The sequence below is a fragment of the Triturus cristatus genome, chromosome 6 (assembly GCF_964204655.1).
Source record: "Triturus cristatus chromosome 6, aTriCri1.1, whole genome shotgun sequence".
NCBI classification, from domain to species: Eukaryota; Metazoa; Chordata; class Amphibia; order Caudata; family Salamandridae; genus Triturus; species Triturus cristatus.
Genome location: NC_140589.1, coordinates 865,565,054 through 865,591,172, shown reverse-complemented (window position 1 = coordinate 865,591,172; position 26,119 = coordinate 865,565,054). Strand labels below are relative to the sequence as shown.

Genomic DNA, 26,119 nt, shown 5'->3' with positions numbered 1-26,119 from the left:
GCCAACACCAAGGGTAAACCTGCTTCGTACATGTCACTGTCCCTGCCATGGTGAGCCTAAATCCAACCTTCTACATGTTCCCCAAGTGCCTGATGATTCCTTGATGACTTACCCCGTGGCATAGGGATCAATTAGGGTAGCTGCAGGAACTGTTGGAGTTACCACTATAACCCAAGCAGTTTTGTAGATATCCATCATTTGAATCTCCAATGCAAACATAGTACCCAGGTTTTATTTAGCACCATTGGTAGACATAGATGATGGCCTTGGGCTGTGGTTGCCCTCATCACTAGATAATCATGACTGCGACTGACGGGGTCCAAGATACGGGTCCCTGAGCTGATGATAATCTAAAAAAAGAGGTAGACATGTTTTTTTAGCAACTTGAGCAATTCCAGCCCCTAACCAGTAGTCCAGTTGTTAGTTGACAGTTGGACTTATGTTGATTGCATGTCTTGGCCAAGCACTCAGACTGGACCCTGGTCACCTCAATGAAGATCAGTGAATCACTGATAAATACGGAAGATTGGTTTTCTGACAAGTTTGGGGTGGGAACTTCCTTCATTGGTTGATAACTTACCGAATCTGCAAGGTTTCATGGTAGGTGCATCTAAATCAACAGCCATCTTCAACACAATGAAACCTAACTTCTGTAACTGAAACCTTATAACCATTACTTTATCCTTTGCAGTGGGTATGGTACCACAGCACCTTGTCTTAAACACAAACTGTTAAAGATAGGGGGCCTGATTTAGAGTTTGGCGTACAGGATACTCTGCCACTACCATGAAGGACAACCCTGTCCACCCAACCATCAGTTGCCTGCTCTATTTTGCCTCAAGCAGGCCTTCAGTTTTCCAACAGCAGTGCCCGGTTTGCACTGCCATTAGAAAACGTACTCCAATGTCCAAACGGAGTAAGGGCATCAGACAATCCATCCTGTTTAGAGTGGATGGTCTGATGTCATTTGCTTCTGTCCGTCACCTCCTAGTGAAACCTGGTGGTCATGAACAAGAAAGGAAATATGAATCTCCATACCTTGGAAGAAAAACAAACTAAGAAGATGCAGGAAACTTCAGGTTTTGATTAGCTATCCTAATATTGTGTATCCTATGTTATGCATATGTGATCTTAAAGTCCTTTTTTCCAAGATGAAGAATTAATTCGACATTGAACTAATAGGCTATTACTGTTATGTAAACTGTTTTTGGGGGGGGGGGGGGGGTGTTATTCACTCAGTTTTTTATGGGGGAGGTCGCATGTCTCTAAGCATTGTATAGATTTACTTACAGTAGAGGCTGGCACGGATCGGGAGTGTTGATATAAAAATAAAACTTGCCTCCTCGCGTCTTTCCGCGTTGTCCCTCATCGTTGTCACTCCGCTCCAGCCGGAAGAGGAAGCGGCAAGGCTCCTCTGACCGAACACTATGTTGCAATTCAGCATTGACATTGGTCTGAGAACCGTGGTTTGGCGCTCAGATGGGGAAAGGCAGCCTGGGCATGTTCGCCATGCAGGCTGTAATGTAGCCTGCATGGAGAACATGCAAAGTGTGCATGACTGCTTGGCTGACCAGAGAGGGCCGGTCATAGATTCATGAGCATTTTACAGAGTGCCACCACTCCTTTCACTGCTCTAAGAGCAAAGCAGCCCCCGCCCCACAAAGACACAAGAACAAATAAAATGATGATAATATCCAGTTATTATCATTTGTTGTTCCTCTTTTTTCCACTGCTAAAAGCAGTGGGGTGACGCTCCTCCGCCTCACTGGAGGAGCCGTCACTGTTTACTTACCATTGTAAAATCCTGTGGATACAGTGCAAAAAACGCAGCGCCACACAAGCGCACGTGCAGCCTTTTAAAAAAAAAACTGAGAGTCTAATCTCACTTCAGTTCTTTGAATAAGCTTCTCAGTTTCACATCCCTGTGAGAGCATAGTGCTAAATAGGAGTAAACAAAAAGGAAGTACATTAGTATATGGTTCCAAAACATCAGAGGTAAACAACCAGAAATCGTCAAAATTGAGAGCTAGTTGCCCCACGTTGCAGTGTGACTCAAAGAATGGCCTCACACTTACAAAACAAAATTAAATAAAAATACATACAAAAATGTTTTTCTGCCTGCACTGTCCCAATGACATTGTCCCACTCCTGGCACAACAGATTTTGTCCCTTTTATTGTGCTCTAGTTCATTTTGTCTCAGCATTCAAACTACTCAGTTGATTTGTTTGCAAATGGTGTGGTTATCATATACATAGCAAAAATGAACATATATTTAGATTTTTTAGATATACAATTTTGCCCAATTCTAAATGAAATACAGTTTAAACCCAAACAATACCAAGGCTTTGTGAATGTCTTTAACCGGTTTTCTTTCCTTGCACTATTTTTCTCTCCATTAGCCACCAAACCTCAACCTGAGACCCCAGGCCTTCAATGCCTCACAGGAAATGGACAATCATATGTTGGCAATGTAGCTGTGACCGTCTCTGGAAAAGTTTGCCAAGCGTGGAGCTCTCAAAGCCCGCATGTGCATAGCAGGACACCTGAAAACTACCCTTGCAAGTAAGAAAAACCATCTCCTTTTTTCTGATAACTAGGATTGGGTTTAATCTTGAAGAAAATGAATCCCAAGTCTGATATTGAACACAGAACTTTCTGGGCCATAACCATCATGCAGAAAAGTGATTGTGGGAACCCTCCACTCATTGCTTAAATGTGCTTCACTAATAAGATTTTGAAACCATATAGAAAACTGGTCATATTTGCAAATCTACAAGTGAATTGTATAGCTCATTAATTGGTCATAGGTACATAAAAAATATTTCCAGCTGATGTTTATTCATTTTGGATTCTTGTATAATATTTGCTGCCTTTTGGCTATTTCTTAAAGCATATAACTGGTCTAGTTCAATGAGTGCCCATTGGAGTGACTGTCATATCACATAGTTCAAGGTTGGCGGTGTGGCATCGAAGTGACAACTGAGTTAGGAGCCATGTGATTGTGTCAATTGTAGTTTCCACCATTGTTATTAGTTTTTTTGAATTTCTGCTCCACTATGGGAGTCCTACCTAGGTCTCCTTTGCCATTGACACCCTTTGTATTCAACAGCCACTGCTTCTGATATTCTTTAACACACAATCTGGATAACCTCCTGCCTCAGGCATTGCAGCCCATTCACTGCAGATCTGTGAGATATGATTTACACACACAGCTAGAGATATCACTGTTGTTCACAAGTTCTCCTATTCCTCTTTACTGCAGTAATACATCAGATTTACATTCATCAAGCTCCTCACTTTGTGCATCACCGTCTGGACAATGAAAAACATGCCTTCCCTTATTCCTGCAAAACCCCTTGGAAAGCAAAATCTTCATGGAGCAAATTACAGATCGCACCATAACATCATCCATTACCCAGTCCAACAACATCTTCCTCAAGGACCACATTCTTCCTGGAGATGCTGCCACCAACTGGATGAAGAACACTCTCCTCAAACTCATAGTGTAAACACCAAGTGACACATCACTAAGCCATTAATTCCAAAGTTAACATCTTCAACCAAGTATTCTTCACCATGACAACCATCGAATACCAGCTGCTATTCCTTGTAGGCTTGCCTGTCCATTTTGAAACACAATATTCATCTACTAGACATCAGCCATCTATTACAGTCAGCCTGAACCAGCCACATAACAATAGTCCTGCTTCATGCACAAACCCATTACAACTGTCAATTACGTCCTTTATCTTTGCCTCCGTAAACTGCCAATATTTATTTTCTTCTCAGCATGCTCAACACTAACATAAAGATCAGTACCACGTCTTTTGCCCCCTAAAGTTTCTCATATTGAAACAAAAGCAGAAAAGAAAAGAAATGGCACAACACCTACCAGAAGACCTGTCTAAACTGAAGCCTCTCCATTCCGCAGAAAAGAACCTCATCAGCAGTGCAAAGGCTGTCTACTATCAGCCCTTCATCAAAGATTCCTCCAACAGAATGGTAGCCCTGTTCAAAGCCACCAACACTGCATAAACCCAATGCTGGATCAGCAATATTTTGCTCAACAGAGAAGTGCCATGCCATCAATCCTTTCTTCATTGATCAAAAAGATCAGATGCTTTCATATTTAGGCGTCACTGACATTTTCATCTCTTTTAAAGCTACCACACAAGAAGGCTATTTGTTGCCCTCCATCATTAAGAACAGCCTCTACAGAGAAGTGAATACAGCACTGCTCTTCATAATCAAGGCTCCTCTTTCATAAAGCAGCTTTTTCAGTGCACTCAAAATCAGAGAAATTCTCCAGATACTGATCTCAAATCATATAATCTTAACCACCTGCTAGCTAATAATACATTTACCCTACATCTAAAAGCACTGAGGACGCATCTGCCTTGAAACTGCAAAATGAAATCAATGACAGCTTCCTTTTTAATAACTGATAGGCTTCAGATGATGCAGCAACAAAGTTGACCCTCCTTTCTGTTTTATCTTGTCAGCAGCCTTTGACCCTATCAACCAAAATACCTACTGAAATACAGATACACTCCTACCAACAGGAACACATTCAGAGGGTTTCATAAGATATGAGCAGCGAGCTGTGGCTTGGAGAGCACACCATCATCTTACTTTCTAAATGGAGCTTCTTTGGAGTCCTACCAGCAACCATGAGTCAAAAATAAGATGATAACACCCAACTCTATTTAAAAATCTTTTCAAATTGAGAGAATGATCTCTGTTTCAAGACCTGATCATGAGGACAACACAAACTGCTTGGCATCAGATCTGATTCTTGCAAAAAAATCACATCTTCTTGGAGGACAGTGCAACATATGGAGCCACAATATTACGAAATTGGAAAACAAGAAATGCGATGAAGAGAAGACCAAGAACACTCCTTCTCAAATTATGCACTAGGGCTACGGTACAACATTGTGGTTCAGCTGAGGCTTCACTTTTCCATTTTAGAAAGAGCTAAGACCACATTTCTTCATTTATCACCTAAACAACCATTGATAATTTTTTGTTCAGCTAGGTGCCACTGCAAGCCTTCAAAATGGTTTTGAGAGTAATTTGGAAACCAAGAAGCAGGAACTATGCGCTCTTACTCTACTATGGACATAAAAAAAAACACCAGATACATGTATCATTATACATCTCTATGTGCACAAAGCGCCAACTGTGGACATCTGGCTGGATCTGGACAAAGTCACAAGTTCAGGCCGACCGTGAAGGAGCATAGGCCAGCTATAAGGACACAGAACTGCCAAACGAGAGTACCCTAAATCCTAGTTGCGGAGCATTGGGAGATCCGATGCCGAGGATGTGTTGTACAGCCAAGGAGATAAGTCGGTTCCGAGGTTCAGCGAGGCTGAAATGCGAGGTCCTGCAGCTTCATCACAGATCCCGTTGACAAGGGCTTGTGATGCAAAGTCCGGTGCTGAGGATGTGTTGCGCAATCAAGGGGATTTGTCGCTTCCGAGGAGCTGTGACGCTGCGATATGAGAACGTGCGTCATTCAGGCTGCTGTCAACAAGAGATTTGAGATGCAAGGGCCTGCGTCGGGTAAGCTTTCCACCGGCAGCAGTTATGATGCAGGCTGCGAGGTCTATGTGGAATCCTTGCGCTGAGAGAACCCTCACAGCAGAGGCCAGCCAACTCGTCCTTGGACTCACTCTATGGTCCTTCCTGGCAGATTCTCCACAGGTCCAGAAGCGAACTGCCGAGTTCATGTCTGGGAACCAATATTTATACCTAGGCCTTCCTTTGGAGTGGGAGGAGCTATTAGAGGTTTTCAATTGAAGTGCAAAGGCTTCCTGCCTCCCCACTCTGGCTCCACACTAACTACGGGGGTAGGCAGCCCTTTGTTTGGAGGCAGGACACAGCCTATTCAAAGTAAGTAGCTGTGCCCAGCTCCCTCCTCCCATCCTGCCAGTGATGGCCCATACAGGCACACCTAAGATCTCTATTGTGTGTAGCTGTCAGGGAGGAATACACAAAGCTAAACCCAGGCATGTGACCCAGAGCCAGGCTACAGGCACTAGATGGCTAAGTCATGTAAATGTCAACTTTATAAAAGTGGCATTTTCAAAATTGTAATTAAAATTCAGCATTACCATAAGAAAGGATGTTTCATTACAATTCCAAAGAGACCAAACATGAACTGGTTACCTGTTCCCATTTGGAAGTTACATCATATTAAATGTAAAAACAAAAATCCAATTTTATCCAATAAAAGAGGTAGAGTTTGCAGTAGTGAAAAATGAATTTAAGAGTCTTTCACTACCAGGATATGTAAAACTTAAAATTACATGTCCTACTTTTTATATGCAATGCACCCTGCCCTATGGGCTGTCTAAGGCCTTCACTAGAGGTGACATATATGTATTGAAAAGGAAAGGCGGGCCGGGATAAAGGTTTACTTTGCCAGGTCAAAATGGCAGTTTAAAACTGCACAAGGGCTGTAATGGCAGGCATAATACATGTTTAAAGGGCTGCTTAACTGGGTGACACAATAAGTGATGCAGTCCCACTTCTAGCACTGAATTTACAGGCTCTGGGTGCATGCATTACCAGTTTATTAGGGGCTTACAATTAAATTCAATTAAATATTCTAGTTGGGGATAAGCCAATCTTACCATGTTCTAAGGAGTGAGCAAAATGGGGTTTGGTGGCATAGCATCTCAGCGTCCATTTTAGGATCTCAAGGTCTCCATTAAGGGTGAGGGGGCACAATTACTAAGGAGACAATAACATGAAACATACATTAGACAAAAGAGCAGCAAGGTGTAGATCTTTTATATGCTTCTCCTTTTTCACATCCGTGGGTAACGGATCCAGGCGTTGCACCCTAGCTTAACTAAGTGTGTGGTCCACTGTCCCACTGTTCCCACGAATTTCAAATATGCACCACTCCTGTGCCAGCATATAATGTGTTAAGGATATTTGTATAATTATGGAAAATCTTCTGAATTCTTGGGACTAAAGCCTGGGACTTTGTGTCTTGTCATCATGAGGCTAGGAGAGGCTGCACATTCTCCACCGGCCAGCCTTGTGTTTGAGAGAAAGAGGCTGCCTTGCATCCTGGTTGATGTTTCGATGGGTTTGGCTAGCAGGAAGGCTGGTGATGATTGTATGCAGCCATGCCTCTAAAAATGGTTTCAGCACCACTCTGACCCCTTCCTCGCCAAGAAGGGGATAAGGATTTTGCATTCACTGTGGCCTGTGGGGAATTCACCTATGGTGATAGTGGTTGCACAGGAGCATGGGCTATTCTTCTCATGGCAAACTCCTTATCGGCAAATTAAACGTGTACCTCAATTCATGTCCATGTCGTAATACATGCAATCATTTTAAAAGATAAACTCTGAAGCAGAGAGTTGTCCTGTATTCTGTACCCACTGAAACGATTAATTGAAAGTGATTGTTGAAAGTTTCTAACCAAAAGTGCCTCTATTTCAGGGGCCTAGACAAGAATTATTGTAGGAACCCAGATGGGGAGACAAGGCCCTGGTGTTACACAACCGATGCGGCCACACGATGGGAGTACTGCAAGATCCCCAGCTGTGAGGAGTCGCCACCGACAGAAGGTAAGTGAATGTTCTAGAATGATTCACTGCAGCATCCAATATGTAATCACATGATAGTTAAGTGTGTGCTATGCACACGTGTGCTGCACATATGTATATATGGCAACAGGGGCACGTGATGTCACTTAATGTTTGGGATATTTTCCTTTTGTTTTCATACTGGTTTAATATTACTACTAAGGTTAAAAAGGGGGATCTAAAGTATAGGGAAGGGAGAGCTCAGGTGGCACCCCTCAAATATTAATAACGCAAAGGATGAAAAGAAGTGCTAAAAGAAACGGGCATGGATCCCAAGCAACATGGCGCCACCGGATATCGAAGGGACATTGAGCCGATGAGATAACAGTGTGATAGCAACACAATTGATTAGAACATATAGCTCATGATGCGGCACTTTTGTGCCTCACAGCCTTATTTTTAGTATATTTTTTTTATGATGACGGCTTCATACATGATTTTCTGATCAATAATTGTGAGAAAAATTAATTACGTTTTTCTAGTGGTACCTATTTAATACTGTGTGCAGCCAAGATACAAATAAAAGAATGTGATTTCATATGTAGCCCTCGGTCAACAAAAAGCGTCACGGTGCAAGAACTGAAGGAAATGAGGCCAGAAAGAGTGGAGAAAAGGGAGGCCACGCGGGAAGAATAAACCCTACTCCGGAAATAACAGAACAGACGATTTTAAGAGATTTATGAAACGGAGCATGATTAAAGTATGACGAAGAGAGGGTGGTACACCATTCCAATCATAGAGTGACCAAAACAGAGAAGGGCATGCCCCAAAGGCTTTGCACTTGGGTGCCCTCTAGAGGAAGGAGATTATCACCGTAGTAGCAATCTGCAATGCAAGCGAGCACACAAGGATTCTTACAAGCCTTGCCAGGAGACGGGTCTCTACATTTGTCATGCAGTATTTACGGGTAATATTTTACACAATATCCATCGCACAGAGAATGTAAAATACCGTCAACACGTTTAGAAACAAGCATTGGTAAAGCCACAATTCTGGACTACTGTAGGTAATGAGTTGCAATGACCATATGTTAGCTCACCTGCTGAGCTATGTTATCAGCTGTTGCTTATCAGAGAATAGTATGGCGTTTGAACTAATAAATGAAGCAAGATTTCTGGATGAGGGTCACGGAACATGTCACAAACCTACGTCAGGTCTTTGGGCCCACCATTCTCATGAAGGCTATGGGTCAGCTGTTGGGCTGCGTGGTTGTTGGCAATGATCAGATCGAGGAGTAAGGGGACAATTCCACTGATGGGAAAAGTTTGGAAGATGGAGAGCTGCAATGTTCAGGATTGGTGGTGAGTTCTACACAGTGGACAAAACCATGGCATTCAAGGTAGTAATTCCATGGAGGAGGCACCACCTAAAGCAGGAGAGTTCAAATGATAAACAATGGAACATTATCATGAGGAGAATGGCCTGCTACAGGCCTCTAAGAGCCTGCTAAGAAAAACAGCAACACCAATAAGGGAAACAAGGCAGGCATTGATAGGACGGACCACTGAATGAAGGGACCTTGGTCAGAATAGTTGTAAATGCTCATGAGGGACTCGCTCAGAACCTGAGAAAGTTGGTGGTTGGTGGGAATCGTGGAACAAAGAAAATTTGGGTGAGTGAATATGTTGACATACTCAAATTCTTCTAAAAAGCAACAATAAAAGGAAGGCTTGAAAGCTGAGGAGAGGGCTGAGAGATTTAACCAACATAGACATATGGGCAGCAGTGTTTACCATGTTTGCGTGTAAATTTACCAGCTTGCAGCAGCGCACTAGTGAAAAATCCTGGCATCACCATGATGGGATGAGTCACTTTTGGGGGATTAGCATGGCTCCTGTATGATGAAGAATTCTGGGGCCAGGAGATGTTTTGCACCATAGAAGTCATGGGGTTAGAACAACAATGAGCTTTGGCTCAAATTGATGACTCCCATCATCGGTGAATATGGCAGGGGGATTTATGCTAACTTGTGTGCCTTTTCTAGGGCATCCCAACCACAGAGGTAGTAGGACGTGCACAGTTGGAAATGGTGGAGGCATTTCTTGGATGTATTATATCACTTGTGCTACAAAGGTTTGAGCTGAGATTTGAAATGCAGCGTTAAACACCAATTGGTAAAAGGCTTTTATGTGCAAAGATCTGGAGCAGGTTTTAAGGATGAAGGGAACAGCAGATGGGTATTGGGCAAGGGTCAGTACAACAATTGAGATTAAATCAATAGATCTCTTGTTCTAAAGCTATCTAGACAAGAACAACGCCAAGTTATTGATGACAGTATTTACAGAAGTTCTTAGATTTCTTTTTGAAGTGTTGCATTGAGAGCAATGGACTGACAATTTATAGTTAGCAAGGTACACTTCCTGTCTCGCTGTTTCCCATATCTCATAATTTGTCCATTGGGGTTGTGTCAAAAAGACATGAGATGAATTCAGATTAGACCATCATCTTTTTGGCCAGAAAGTAGTTCAGTTAACAATTATGTTGACCATAGCGAGCAATTTAGTCTGATTCCAATATAATTGCTGCCATTACAATGGTTTGCAAATGCAGGGTGGGAGATTAAATGGAGAATGCCTACATAAAGTCACATTTTCCCACCGGTTCACTTGAGCACAACACTTTTTTGAACAGGAAAATGTCAATGGATTGTTCAGTTTTCATATGCCATATTTGAAACATTCAACAAACAACAAGGTGATGAATGGAACACATGAATCATTCTCAGCCTCTGGAGGTAGCCCAGATCACATTTCAGTCCATCACTTTTCAACCCTAATACATGCTGAATTTTTTGGAAGGAATGCTTGTAAAAATATCTAACCACTGGCAATTGCTCAGGTTAGCATTCAAACCCATAATGTTTCGTCCACTCCGCCACTCTAGACAAAGGCCCATCACCATTTGTGTCTTTGACTTTACACCCTACGTGGCCACGGGTATGCCCAGATCCTAACTATTCCTCACTGACAAAGCCTAACCAGTCCGAAACCAGTCTGGGGTTGCTTTTGTTCCCTTCTGGAAGGGCCCTCATTGGCAGTTCGGGGTGGACTGCTCTTATGAGAAGCAGGGTCAGTACTGATTTGCATAATGCGGACCTGTGTCTAGAATTGCACCAAGGGTGAATGTGTGGTGCTCTGGAGATATGAGCCAACTGGGTGTGAATTTGTGAGGCACATATTGAAAGGAATGACAAGAGAGAACGATACAAATAGTGAGAAGAGAAAAGCTACCACTGTTAACATCTGAAGGACATTTTGGCCCAAAGAGAATAGTGTGCACATTCGCCTGGGAATATAGAATATACCGATCCATTTTACAATTATATTTTTTAAGCCTTCAGAATTTTGGAGGTAACTAGGATGGCTTGAAGGAGGATGAGGTGATTCAAAAAGAGGCCAAATGCATTCATGAATATGGAAGGACAAGACCAATAAAGTATGGGTGGTTCATGTAACTTTTATTATTTTGGTGAACAGGGGAATATTCTAGTTAAGATTTCCATATTAGGAGAAAATTCAGGCATTGAAATGTGGAGCACTATAATACAGTCAAGTGTGAGATGAGTTGAGGAAGTGCTTGGCCAAGGTTGTCTGGCTCCTAGCCAATTTCAGCTCCCATTCGTTCAGAATAGGTGGAAAAACTGAGGATTATAATTTGGGCTAGCCCATTTCTTCATAATGGGTGCCGCAATTGTGTTTTACAATGTGGACTGGGTAGACATCAGGCTGAAGGCATAGGCAGATGGGGATTAAAGTGTGTATGGTAAGTGCCTGGTCTGAAGACATGAGTGCTATAAGGACTAATTACCTTTTGACATCAGGGTTGGGTAAGTGGAAGAGAAGAGAAGAGAAGAGAAGAGAAGAGAAGAGAAGAGAAGAGAAGAGAAGAGAAGAGAAGAGAAGAGAAGAGAAGAGAAGAGAAGAGAAGAGAAGAGAAGAGAAGAGAAGAGAAGAGAAGAGAAGAGAAGAGAAGAGAAGAAGGCTGTGGCTAAGCGGGCATTCTATTGTTAAGTCAAAGGATATCAGGGTTGTACAACGTATGGACATAGTGTACAAATGCCGAGTGCTGTTGCGATGTGATGAACCAATCATTGTTGGGGAGCAGGATGTATCTCGGTAAAGATGATGATGGTGCTGTAAGATTGGTGGGGCAGGCAATGAGGTTATGAAAAGGGGACAGAAAGAACACTTCAGGGAGGATTTTTCTAGTGAGGAAAGAGAGAGCTCAGACTAATCCCATTGGGATAGCCATGAAAGTTAAGAGCAAGAACTGTAGTTGAGAAAGCAAATCAAAGTGTGAAGCAGCAAGTAGCTTTGGTCCTAGTGAGTACAGGCTAGTCAAGAATTCAGTGAGTGAAACATGAATAAGAAAACAATAAACACTGGAAGGATGCTCCGAAGAGTGTATATTCACAGTAGAAGTTTCAAGCTAAGGGTTGGGGGTTGTTTGATCTAGAGGGTGGCCATTGTTTATTGGAGGGGGATGGGAAAGGTTTTTACATAAGAAAGTTTATGGCATTTTTGAATGTGAAACAAGGCCAGAAGGTGTTATCCATATGAGCCCTCCATGTTTCCAATAGTAGAGAAGGTGTCTGTGACTTGTCATTTCCCAATAACACTAATTGCACTCTCCATTTCAGTCCGCTATAGAAACCCAGTGTCACATTCATTCATTAAAACATTTAGTAACCATTCCCAATTACAAAGTTCACATACCTCCGAAATGAGCACATTAGACTGAAGGACACATTTAGCCAAAATGAAGGAACTTTCAAAGTGTCAATTTATTTCAATATAGCCAAGGCTATTTACAAAGGTAAGGTACACTTGGGAGTAGGATACACGTGTAACTTCACTCTTAAACTTTTGAGTACGTTTACTACTATTGGCTTCTCACAAAAACTGAATTTAAAGTTACTCAAAAGTGTAGTCTCCATCAGCAAAACAGGGGCACAGCCAAATTTACATTTGTATTTACTACTGCCAAAAGTCAGTAGTAAGTTCAGAACCACACATGGCCAAAAAAAACTTATACTTCAACACCCTCCCATAGAAAATACAGGTGGTGGATACTTAAAATAAAACCTCATAGGAAAGAATGCTCACTTAAATTAAATTAGTTAAAATATAAATAAATATAATTTCATGTTATATATATAAAATTAAAACATATTTTTTTTTAATTTGTATTTATTAATTGTTCAATTAATACAAATCATTACAGTAAAAACGATCAGTATATAAAAGCTAAAAACCATGATACTAAAAGCAACTGTTTATCTTACATAAAACTGAGCGCCGCATCCCTGTGCCAACACGATCGTCCCTCCCCGGAGGTTATAGTAAGTGCCGTATGGCCTTGCGTGTTTTCGTGAAGTCTGCTTTAAGCCTCACTGGGTAAACAGCTGTACAGAATAGTGAACAACGCCTGTTACATTCCTTTTGGCCCTCGCTGATGTTAGCGCTGTCTTAGACTGGCGGGCTGAGGGTGTTTAGGGCCGCTAAATTTGCTTCCTCCAGATTTGCGGTACCCTGATGTTAGCGCTGTCTTAGACTGGCGGGCTGAGGGTGTTTAGGGCCACTAAACTTGCTTTATTTTTTAATGATAAAATATTTGAAAAATGTTTTTAATGTAAAATTGAATGTAACAATATATTTTAATAAAATGTAATTAAATTACTTTGGATTATTTCTATATATTATGTTTAATAATTCTTTTTTTTTTTTTTTTTTTTTTTAAACCGTTTATTACAAGTCTTAAAAGTATACAAGTATGGGCCCACAACCTTCCGGCCGGCCGCTAGCAATGGTAGGAACATACGACATACATTTATGGAACACGTGGCATTACAGGAGGAGCATTTCACAGTAGGTAACAATGTCAAAAGCCACATCATCCAGGCCCCATTATGCGGTTTCATTTTAAATGAAGAACAACAAAAATTAAAATCACACCCACAAGGCAACCCACAATCAAAAATAGCAGCACGTGCTCCCCAAGAGGGGGGATCCCAACTATACACAGAAGTGTGAGGAGGGGGAAGAGAACAGAGCGAGGACTGGGGGAACCCAATGCCCGGCAGCGGGGGAATCAGTCGGCTAAGGGGATGGGGCTGGCGAGGCATCAGGCAGCAGCGGTGGTGCGCAGATACCCCCTCGGTAGGCGTTCCAGGGGCCCCAAACTTTCACCCATGTTCCAGGCTTACCTCTCGCCACATACACCACCTTTTCGCGAAACATGCACCAGTCCATGTGTTCTTTCCAGGCCGAGACCGTCGGGGGCCTCTGGGATCCCCACAGTTGAGCAATATCACGCTTGGCTATCATATATCCCAGAGTCACCCACCACGTTTGCGGCGCCGAGTAATCAGTCGGTTCCCACACATTCAACAGGCATCTCCTCGCTTCAGGCAACAGCGCCACATGCGTAACCAGTCGCAGCACCCCATGTACACCACGCCAGAACCCCTCTACCTCCGGGCACTCCCACAAAATATGCATAAAGGTCCCCAAAGCACCACACCCACGCTTACACAACCCATCTCCAGCATAGCCCATTCGCAGAAGCTTTGGCCCCGTCATGTAGACCCGGTGGAGTATCTTGAGCTGGACGAAGCGAAGGCGAGCCGGTATGGCCACCTCCTTCGGGGAGGCCACCGCGGAGGTCCAGTCCTCGTCGTCCAACTCCAGCCCGTCGGCAACCCAAGCCGCACGAAGGGCAGTCAACAGGCCCGAGCGGTCGTTTATGAGCTTTTTGTATATAAGTGAGATCGTGCTGTCCGGGACGTGCCCATCCAGCAGTCTATCCTCCAGGGGGGAATATTCCGGGATGGAGGCAGCGTCCGAGAAGACGGAGCCCAGCGCATGACGGACCTGCAAATACTGAAAGTATTCACTGCCCTGCAACTGAAATTCCGTCTGCAGCATATCGAACGTTTTAAATCCTCCCCTCGTCCAAAGATCCCCCACTTTACTGATACCTATTATGTCCCACTTCTCTGAGCCCTTAGAGGTCCACAGGGAACCTAACCGCTCAGACGCGTATAGAGGTGATGCCCGGGTCAAACGGTCCTTCCACCCCATAGCTGCATTGGCCGCGTGCCAGACTTGCACCATAACACGCGTGGGGCCCGTCAGACGAGCGTCGGGCGCGCTAGAGTAGAGCGCTCGATTGTAGTCGCCACCTGGCAGGAGCATCTTGTCCATTTCAAATGCCGGGTTTAAGGCGGGCCCGTAGAGGCCATGGTTAATGGCAGCGAGCTGGGAGGCCCAATAGTACCGTTTAATATCCGGGAGGGCAATCCCCCCCTCAAACCATGGGAGCGTCAGCTTAGCCAGAGCAATGCGCGGCCTCCCGTCCCAGAACAGGCGGCGTTGCAGACTCTCCACCTCACGGAAGTAGCGCGCCGGGACCAAGTCCATAGTGTTCTGCAAAGCGTACAGAAAACGCAGCAGAGACATCATCTTGAACAATGCCGCCCGGCCGAGCGGCGAAAGCGGCAGGCGCCGCCAGCGTGCGACATCTACCCGCAGACGCTGGAGGGGGGGAAGCAGATTCCGTTCATACCGGGCCTCCGGGTCCAGAGTAATGAAGACACCCAGGTACCGAAATCCCTGCGGGGCGATCTGGATCGGACAGCCCCGCGGGAGAATAGGAGCCTCCCCAGAGAGAACATACACACACGACTTAGCCCAGTTGATGACGAGACCGGAGTTACGACCAAACGAGTGTAAAACATCAACTAGCACTATAAGTGATTTACGTGGGGAGGCTAGGTACAGAAGGATGTCATCAGCGTATAGGGATACGCGGTCCTCATACTCGGGGGTCCAACGGAGACCACGGATGGAAGGCTCCCACCGCAGCCACTCCGCCAGGGGCTCCAAGGCAAGCGCAAAAAGAAGCGGCGACAAGGGACAGCCCTGTCGCGTGCCCCGGCCCAGCTCAAACGGGGCCGATACTCTTCCGTTCACGACCACCTGCGCCAATGGGCCCGCATACAACAGTTTGACCCTACTGATGAATCCTGGGCCAAATCCGAACTTCTCAAGCATCGCCCAGATGTATGGCCACTCAAGCGTGTCAAACGCCATGGTGGCATCTAAGGACGCCAAAATGGCCGGTTCTCGTATAAATGGGATGCGCGCAAGCACCCCATGCAAACGCCGCAGATTAAGGGCTGTATTGCGATGGGGAATAAAGCCAGACTGGTCCTGATGAACCAGATCTCCCACCACACCGACCAGCCGATTGGCGAGTACCTTAGCGAGAATTTTGGGCTCCGCATTCAGTAATGAGATAGGCCGATAAGAAGTAACCCGATCCCGAGGTCTCCCTTCCTTGTGGATCACCACGATTGTAGCCAGACGCTGGTCAAGCGGGAGGGAGCCCAGCGAGTGGGCCGCGAGGAACATTGCGCGGAGGTGAGGCGCCAATGTATCCGGTCGCAGCTTATACAGCTCGATAGGGATACCGTTCGGGCCCATGGCCTTGCCAGAAGCGACCGAGCGTATGGCGAGGGCGATTTCGTCGGAGGTGGGAGCGGCGTCCAGCAACACCCTGTCCTCCCCGGACAGGGAAGGCAGCGCGATATCCCTGAGCAGGGTACGGGAATCCTCTTCCGAGCAAGAAAAGACCGGGGAATACACCTCGCGGAAATACTCCGCGAAACAGGAGACAATTTCTTCTGGCTCAGTTACACACACACCATTCGATTTCTCAATCAGCGGGACCACACGATTCGCTCTCTCCTTTTTATCCAACCACGCTATCAGTTTACCAGCCTTATCACCCACATCATACAGTCGCCCCTGTTGCTCTCTACTAAGGCCCCTGGCCGAGGGCCGAGGGCCCTATAAGCCGCCTGTTTGAGCTGGAGGACATGTAGTGCAGCATCCGTCACCCCATCTTCTAGATTACCCTCCAGCTCAGCTATTTCAGCCTCCACCCGGGTCACCTCCTCCCGCTCGCGCCTCCAGGCGTGGGAAATAAGGGATAGGGCCTCCCCTCTAAGTACTGTTTTGAAGGCCTCCCACAAGGGGATAGCTGAAGGCACTGACCCCACATTCTCCTAAAATAGCGCTGGAGGGATTTAATCAAGTCAGCGCGAATGGCGGGGTCGCGCAGGTACCAGGAATTGATTGGGACTACCCTGCTCTCAGCCCTCGGAAAGACATCAAAATGCAACAATAGCGGGGAGTGGTCCGAGATACCCCGTGCCAAATGGCGCACCTCCCCCACCCTCCCGACATGGGCCGCCGGGACAAGGACATAATCAAGCCGTGAGAGACTACCATGGGTCCCCGAGTGGAAAGTGTATTGCAGCTGCGTGGGATGTTTTAAGCGCCAGCAGTCCACCAATCCCAGTGTATCCAAGAGGCCGGATAGCCACGCCTGTGCCCGGGGGAGGTCCCTATGGGGGTGACGATCCACAGTCCCAGAAACCACCGCGTTGAAATCCCCCCCCACCACCAGAAGCCCCCCCGGAAGGCCAAGGAGGAGGTGCCCCAGATCTGCAAAGGTGGTCGACTGCAACCCCGGTGGGACGTACACTGACACAAAGACAACCACTTTGCCCTCCATTCTACCCACCAAGACAGTGTAACGTCCCCTGTCATCGTGGAGCACCTCATCAATTTCTAACGGGAGCGAGTTCTTTACCATGATACCCACACCCCTCGAGCCTGACGTGAAGCCCGAGTGGGCCACGAGGCGGTAGCCACGCCGATTCATGGCGCAGAAGGAATTGCCAATAAGGTGTGTCTCCTGCAGGAAGACCACATCAGGCGAGAGTCGCTTCAGATACTGTAGGACCACACCTCGTTTGATCCTGTCCCCCAGTCCATTGACGTTCCAAGACAACAAAGTTAACTCCCTACCCCCCATCATACACAGAAACCATCATTCGTCCCCCCGAGAGCACAGTAGAACCAACACAAAAAAAGGGTTGCCTTGTGATAATAACGAACAACACCCCATCCCTGCCCACCCACCCCAACCAAACTCCCCCCTCCCTGCACCCCTGCATGAGCCCAGACAGCCCCCCCAACGTGCAGTGTGCCTGTCGCCCCATAGATAGTTAAACTAACTAGACCCCCAGAGGAGGAGGGAGAACCCCCAAGAGACCCCACACAACCTCCATAGGAGGGGAACTTAAGCAATCCGACGTATAGTCAAAAGTGGCATCATTTTTGTCCCGAGCGAGGCCTAATATTAGTCCCTCAGTCTTGGTCCGGCGAGCCCTCTCCCCCGGCCGCTCCCCCCCCGCCACCCCGATCCCGATCTCCAGACAGAGTATCCAGCCAGTCCCCGGCCGCTTCGGGACGATCAAAAAAGTGTGTGCGACCTTCCACCTCCACTCGCAGCTTAGCTGGGAAAAGCATGGCGTATTTGAAGTTTAGGTCCCGAAGACGGCGCTTGACACCAAGGAAGCTCAGTCTCTGCTTCTGGACCGCAGGGGTGAAATCAGGATAGAAATTAATGTCCATATTGTCAAGTCTAATCGGTCCCTGTAGTCTGGAGGATTGCAGGATAGCGTCTCTGTCCCGAAAATTAAAAATCCGGGCGATGAGAGGTCTCGGAGCGGCTCCGACCTTAGGCCTTCCCCCGGGAACCCTGTGGGCCCTCTCCACAGCAAAGAATTTACTCAGCCCCCGTGGCTGGAGATGGGTAACAATCAGGTCTTCCACGAAAAGGTCCGCCGCCGCTTCCTCACGTCCCTCAGGCACCCCGATGATACGGATGTTGTTCCTCCGGGCCCGACTCTCGGAGTCCTCCAGGCGACGATCCATCAGCGGACTCGCCCGAGCAAGCCGGCGCACCTCCGTTTGCAGGGCCGCCACATCTGTCGTAAGGCCCGATGCGGTGTGGGCCAAAGAATCGACTCGGTCGTTGGTCTTGGAGAGATCGGCCCTTATCAGGCCAACATCTACGAGGACCGAGTCGATCTTCTGCGCCAGTGTGTCAAAACGCTGGCCCACAGAGGCCTTCATCTCGGCGATGGCGCCCATGACATCCCGCAGAGTCAGATCCGTGGGCAGATCGGGGGCATCAGTAGGGCCCTCAGGGGACCTGCGTGGCACCTCAGGAGATCCCTTCTGGAGGGTATAGCGATCCATGCTGTTGGACTGATGGGCTGCGCCACGCCGGGTCGATTTTACCTTTGCCCGATCGCCATCTTGTTTCGTGGCCATGGTCCCAATCTCCCGATCGCACCTGCCACGTCGTGAAGGGCGGGCAAGCCGGTCCACGGGCTCCGGGGGGGTGCCACCCCAGATCTGCGGGGCGGATCACAGCCGGCGGGCAGGCAGGGTCCCCCAGCGAGGCCACACCAACACACAAAGCCCCGCGACCCAACCTCGCATAGACAGCAAGGAGGGTGCGAAAGCGAAAGTGAAAGCGTGGGTTACGCGAGCCACCAAGCCCTATCCGCCGCTGTTATTCACTTCGTCACTGGATCGCCCCACAACGCAAATCCGGGGTTCGGCTAGGAGAAGGCCGCAAACCTCAATCGGTGCTAAAGTCGGTGTCCGAGGTCCGATTTGGAAGCGGAAAACGGGCGCCACCTCAGCTCGGGCTCACCAACACAGTCCCCTCATCTGGGACAGGATATGTTCAGGATAGTCATAGGAGGTCGCGGAGGTCCTCGGGAGCCTCGCACCTACACGGCCATCTTGGTTGCGCGCTAGGCTCCTCCTCTATGTTTAATAATTCTTACTCCATAAATTCTTTTTCTTTTTAATTTAAATTTCAGAAATATATTCATAATTTAATACAATATTTTAAAATTATTTGAGGATTGAATTCAAAAATTCAGTTAATGAGGTAGCATTTATTGTTTTTAATTCTACTTTTAAAATAAATATACAAAACGTAGTTACAAAATTATTTAACTTAAAAATATTTTTACTAACTTTTTTCATATCTAATAACATTTTCAACTTTATAAAAGTAAAGTCCTTCACAAGCGTCTGTTTTTTTCATGACATGGACCTTACCAACAATCATACTTGAGCAGCACTTTATATTACCATATCAGACTTATTACTCTTGCCTTATTGTGAGCCATAGCTAAGCATATCCTTCATCTATGCTTATATTTTCCGCTGCTTATCTCAATTTACTTGTTAAGCTTGGCTAAAGGAGATAGATTTGCTAAGAGTTCCAATCCTCCCACCCGATCTAAAACCGGCTATCATTGAAATTGATCTTTGTAAGAAGAAAATGGAAAAAAGGAGAAAAGAGAAAGGGAAAGAGACACAGAACTCAATGGTCAACATGAGCTGGTTCCTTCCCAAGGTCTTTAGGAACACAGGGTCTTCAGTCCAAGCCTGCACGTAGATAAGACATTGAGAATAAAGATAACTAGATATATTGTTAAATAACAGGACAGTTTAAATAAATGATGATTTAAAGCACTTATCATACTTCAAGGCAGATATTATTTATTAAGCCCTTGCATCAACCGGGAACAGATGGAGAACCCCAAGAAGGAGCTGCAAGGTAGAACGTTGTTGTAACAGTATGGTACACAGTCATACACAAAAAGAGAGAGATATGCAAAGGCTCTAACAAAAGAGACCTAGGTAACCAAAGGAAGGAAAATACCAAAGTGTAAAGTGGAGGGAACGGTGAGCTGAGTGAAGCACTGGTTGTCAACCCTCAAGGCTATAAAACTACATTAATCATTCCCAGGCACCGTGCTAGCAGGAGGAAGGGTTTAAATACTTGCACTGCTATGCACAACTCAGAAGTGAATGCCTAACCTGGACATGAGTTACTCCCAGCTGGTTAGATGTCTAGTCTTTTTTTCCATTACTCAGTCCTCAACAGCCGGCAACGGAAGTTCTGGCCAGTGTGTTTCTTCTCATCTCCTGTATGTTTTCTAAACTGAGTCCTGAAGCTAATCATATCAAGTAGTCCTGTGTTTCTCATTTTGTTTTTTTTGCCTATTTCTGTATGATATCAAGTGATTTTCAGGATCATTCCAAAAGTGTTAAGTGAATATATTCTTTCCATTATGATAGTTCATTCATAAGGTGTTCAAATAACACGTTTATCTCTTTTTAATAAGTGAAGCCATCAACAGAAACCCTTCCAAAGAACTCACAAACAATGCTTGGTTAAGAAACTTACTTCATTTTGCCAATGCATTCCTTTGACTAATGGTACTTTATTACCTTGGAGCTCCGTAACTTTATTCCTAATTATTGACATTGATTGACATCATGGTAGGCTTTTACATCTTGGCTGTGAAACAGATGTAATTGATTTCCTGATGAAGTCCATTTAACAGTTGGATGTCACAATATCATCAAAACATATCATCAGACATAATTAAAGTGTCCTAACTAGCATTAAAAAAATGATTGTCCTTTAGTGTAGATTTTTTGTTATTAACTCAACTCGAGTAATATTTTTGTAGACGATATTTAAGATGTAATATGTATGTCAGATGATATTATCTATACTTATACCCTCAGATGACACCACATTTAATGCTAAGTCTTCCTAACATTTTCTTCTCTTATTCTATGTGTATGTCTAGATAGTGTTTAATAATATGGCATTAGAAAACCATTATATGGCGAAAGGGATCTCTAGTTCAAATGGAGTCAAGCCAAAAAGGATCCTTATTCTCCAATAAAATCACCTCCAAATGTCATAATGGAAAAAATATTAGACACAGTTAGAAATTTACAATCTTTCATCAATGCCACGAAAATGAAAATGCAACACATTGATTATAGATGAATGGAAATGGCAAGAAGGCTTTCTGTTGTCAAGCTCTGAATAAATGAAGTACAGGTCTTGTCACCTAAACATGACAAATTAGTAATTGAGCTTTCTTTGCTTAAAAGGTATGCAAGAGACCTTATAAGTAGGAACACATGGAAAAATTTGTGGTTTACATGAAGTAGTTGAAGGAGAAGAGGTGTTATTTTATTATTTGAAGTAACACCTGTTCTAAAGAACTGTTGGCACCAGTGGATCTAAACGTCAAAGAGTACACTCTCTAGGTAGAAAACCTGTCTCTTCCAGTAAACATGATAAATCTAGAGGAATACTAATGAATGCTTTGAAAAATACTCTCTACTGAAGGTTGTTAAGACTGCAAAAGCAAACAAACAAGTGACTTGGTATTTTCATTATGTTTATATCTTCCATGAACTGTTTCATTTTTGTGAAAAGTAGGCAGTGGTCCGTAGGATCACTGCCTACTCTTAAAAAACGTTTTTGCTGCCAGTCTCAAAGGGTAAGGGGACCCCTGGGGATCCTTTCCTGTTTGCGACTGGCTTACCACATACTTGAAGTAGGCGGTAAACTACGTTTGTTTTGCAACCCCATTCCAGTCGAAAAACAATCGTACTTGCCCTTGTGACTTGCTATTAGGAAGGGACGCCCATGGCACGCCCCTTCCTAATAGCAACTTGCATACCCTAATATGTTACCGAATCACAGAACAGAGTTTGTACATAATAAACGCATTTTATTGGTCACAAACAGCCCGATGGTCTCCTGCCTTCTGCACAGAGTGGTGGATGAATGCTTCACCCCTTCACCTGGATAACCTTCTATGATTGATTCTACCAGGAATGGAACCATGACTCCACGCCTAGATCAGCTTCTGATTGGTTTGAATGGATGAGAAGTTGTTCTTGGCTCGGCCTCCTTAATAGGGATGGTCTGCCTCTTCCTATCTGTTTAAGTTGCATAATGGTCAGCAACTTCAGGTCTTGAGCACGCAATGTGAATGCCTGTCGTCCTTTCTTGAAGGCAGGGGAGACTAACTTCACAATCTTTCACTGTCATCATACCATCCATGGGAGCTAACAAAAAGTAAACTGACACACTGACATAGTCTGTCATACTCATTGATCCCCCATGGAAGCAGTGTCTGGGTTTGTGTATGCTAGTAGAGGTAGTATGGGGTGAACAGGAAGTATGGAGTAGAAGAATCTAGTCCACTGACCCTCTCTGACCTTATGTGAACAGTCTTGTTACACACTGCCCCCACAGGGCAGAGAGGAAATAGGCACTTCAGAAAAGTAATCCACATTGGATTGTTAAAGACACAGATTATGCAGCACCATTAAAGGAAAATCCTAAAGCACAAAGAACAACCAAAGACCATGAAGGCTGCTGTCTTTGATGAGTGACAGCCATGGTAACAAGGTATGGTCTGTGAGAATAAAAATATACAACCTAATAGTTAATGGTGGAGTGTCTCCATAGCCTCACAAATAGCAAAGTAATTTCCCAGTGATTGCCTATGAAGGTTTGTGGGATAAAAGCTTACGACTAATGGTGAATGCCTCCAGACCAGTCACCCTTTTATCAATCCGCGCTACTAGAAGGACAGTGAGAAGTCTGTGCAGCACAGGACTAGGCTTCCAGACAAAACCTGCTTCCCTTATTGAAATGAAATTTTCTGATACATATCCCACAGAATTAGTTTTGGCCATTCTTTTTCAATAGTTTCGTGAGGGGGTAAACCTACAGTACCAAACCATAAACTCCAGGAAAGATTTGACATCACTTTTCATTCTAGGATGTGTGATACTTTCTAGACAATCTATATTTTTGTACTGTGTCATGACCTGCTGTTCCTGAGAAATACACATTTAGTTTACCCTGATGGGCTGCTAAGATGCATTTACCCTGATGGGCTGCTAAGGTGCATTGAGTAGAATTATTTGTCAATCTAGATTGCTTGAAAGAGGTGAGAAGTGTTTCCAAAATTCTCAAATGGTCCTGTCAATCAGAGGTAAAGATGATTATATCATCGAGATAAGCTGAGAAGTATTTGTCATATGGAATCAACTACTTACCCATGAGTTGCTGAAATATTGCAAGCACGCCCTCGGAGACCTAAAAGGCAAAGCACAAACCAAACTTGAAATAAACCCTGGGAGGTGGAAAGTGCTGTTTTATGTTGGTTTGAGGATTATAGGGTTACTCACCAGTCGCCTTTGGTGAAGTCTAGTGTAACCAATGTAACAGAATTTTCCATATCAGTCTATCAAGTCATCTACCAAGGGACTGGGATAAATATCAAATAGGTGTTTTGTTCACTGACAGAATTCCAAAATGCATTGCTGTATAGATCCATCCGACTTAGTAACCTGCACAATAGGTGATGTTCATGTGCTTTGTTACAGTTTAATGATCTGTAGGTCAAGCATGGTCTTCATTTCCTTTATTACTGCTTGTCTATGCATTTCCCGTATGCTGTAGGGTCTTGTTAGTACCTTGATCCATTCATGTTTTTTAAGATTGGTATAACTGGACATGTTCCATCCTCAGAGACTTAAGCTTTTACTATCTCGATCAGTTCCATAGTAGTGATGGCCTCCCATTTTTCAACAGGCTCATATGGCATAGTTGTGTATGATGGCAGCGGTATGGGTGGACTAGTCTGTAGGGTACCGCACCCACAGTTTTATTCACCCAGAGCTTTATTGGTATTTGGCAAACAGTTTACTTTTCGTGATAGAAAGTAGAATTAGAAGCGGCTTGAGGGTGTATACTCTTGTTTCCTAATTATATTATTTTCCCTGTCTTTTCTGAGCTCTCTATAGATTCTCTGCTTCTGTTTATCAATCAGATAGGAGATAGTCGTGAAGGTCCAAAGCATGGTCAACCTTGGGTGAGGTTTTACTGACTTCTAAAGTGATGTGGAGGAGAGTCTACGGCTGGTGGTCAAACAGTAATTCAAAGGGAACATATCCTGTGGACAATTCTGGGGTGTTTTAAGGTTAAATAGTACCAGTGGTAATTCTTTATGACAGTACTTGGTGTTTGACCCTTGACCTTTTGTTCTTCAACATTTGTTTTATAGTTTTATTACATTTTTCCACAAGTTCATCTTGGGATGGTAAACAGATGTTCTGACATGATGGATATTCATGATCTTGTACATCTGAGACACAACTTTGACACAATGTTGGTCCCTTTATCTGTAAGTATATTATTCCATGGCCCTACTCAAGAGAAGAATGTAATCAATACATTGATGATGTGAACAGCTGCTGTCCCTCTTAATAGAAAAATCTCAAGTTATTGTGTGGTGAAATATTTAATCAATAGCCTATGGCAGTGTTTTCTTCCTAAAGGTCGCAAAGGCCCTACAAGGTTCATGCTTATACACTGGAAGGGTATTTTATATTATGGGTAGAGGCTGCAAAGGGGCTGGATGGTTTCTTCCTGGATTGTTTCTCAGTCACTTTGGACAGTATTTCCAGTATCTGGTGACCTTAGATGAACTCCAGTCCAAAGCTCCAGTCCAAAGGTCCATGCTTCTGCACTGGAAGGGTATGCATATTATGGGTAGAGGTTGCAAAGGGGCTGGATGGATTCTTACTGGATTGTTTTACTATTACTCCAGTCCAAAAGAAATTGCTACAGTATTAGTTGTGGTTCCTCTAGGCTTTGATGTCTTCCCAAGACATAAATCTGTGTCAACTTTAAAACAACATTTCGGAACAACTATGGTAGTAGCAGCTGATTTTGGGAAGGTACTATGCTATTTGCCCATTACTTCTCCCATTGTAAGTGGGGACAGCTGAGTACAGGTTGAGGGGCATATTTTTGGCTTTGAGAAGGGTATGCTTTATACTTGAGTACTTGGCCTTATTCATACTTAAAACTAGTATGATTAATTAGGTTCTAATTAATAGGGCTGGTATTCTGATGATGTGTTACTACTTGGAATACTATGGTTCTTTTATGTTGTCTCCATTGATTTTTGCTTTCTTTGACCCCACTTTATCTTCTGATTTTGGAGCTTCTTTCCACCATATCGGAGGTGGATAAGCGCTATAGATGAAGTCCATAAACAAAAGGATGGGGAGGCTAATTTCTGCTACAGCATGCCATAAAACGAAAGCTAACCCGCTTAATGTTATGTTATGTAATTTATACTTATAGAGCGCACGATTACCCTTGGTGTCCTGGTGCTAAGTACTGATTACCTGGAGAAGCTGAGGGCATACTACTGAGAAAAGAGCCATGTCTTCAGGCCCTTATGGAAGGAAAGGAGATCTGGGGCATTTCTGAGCCGGAAAGGGAGTTCATTCCATGCTCTAGAAGCGCAAAGAACGAAGCTTCTACCTCCCCAATTTTTTTTTGAATGAAGCGACTTGCACTTGTTTGGCCCCAGTTGACCGTAATAGTCTACCAGGAACATACCATTGAAGTTTACGTTTGAGATACTCAGGTCCTGTTCCATTAACGGCCTTAAAGACGATACACAATGCCTTAAAGCGTGTTCTTAGCTTTACTGGGAGCCAGTGCAGTTTCTTGAGTTCTCCCTTGACAGAAACAAACTTAGGTGTTCCGGTCAGCATTCTAGCCGCTGCGTTCTGGACCAGGTGCAACCTGTTCATATGTTGTTTTTGAACATTAAGGTATAAACTATTGCAGTAGTCCAGACGCGACATTTTAAGTGCTGTCACCACTGTCTTAAGGTTACTCTCAGACAGGAAGAACTTAATTTTCCTGATTATCC

General features: G+C 44.6%; 1 protein-coding gene across 1 annotated transcript in view; it reads left to right on the top strand.

Annotated features, from left to right (window-relative positions):
* PLG (plasminogen) overlaps nucleotides 1-26,119 on the top strand; it is a 300,429-nt gene that overhangs the window by 130,034 nt on the left and 144,276 nt on the right. Inside the window, exons 8-9 of the mRNA XM_085611450.1 lie at nucleotides 2,401-2,563; nucleotides 7,466-7,593. Coding sequence (XP_085467576.1) covers nucleotides 2,401-2,563; nucleotides 7,466-7,593 — 291 coding nt within the window. The remainder of the gene's footprint in view (nucleotides 1-2,400; nucleotides 2,564-7,465; nucleotides 7,594-26,119) is intronic.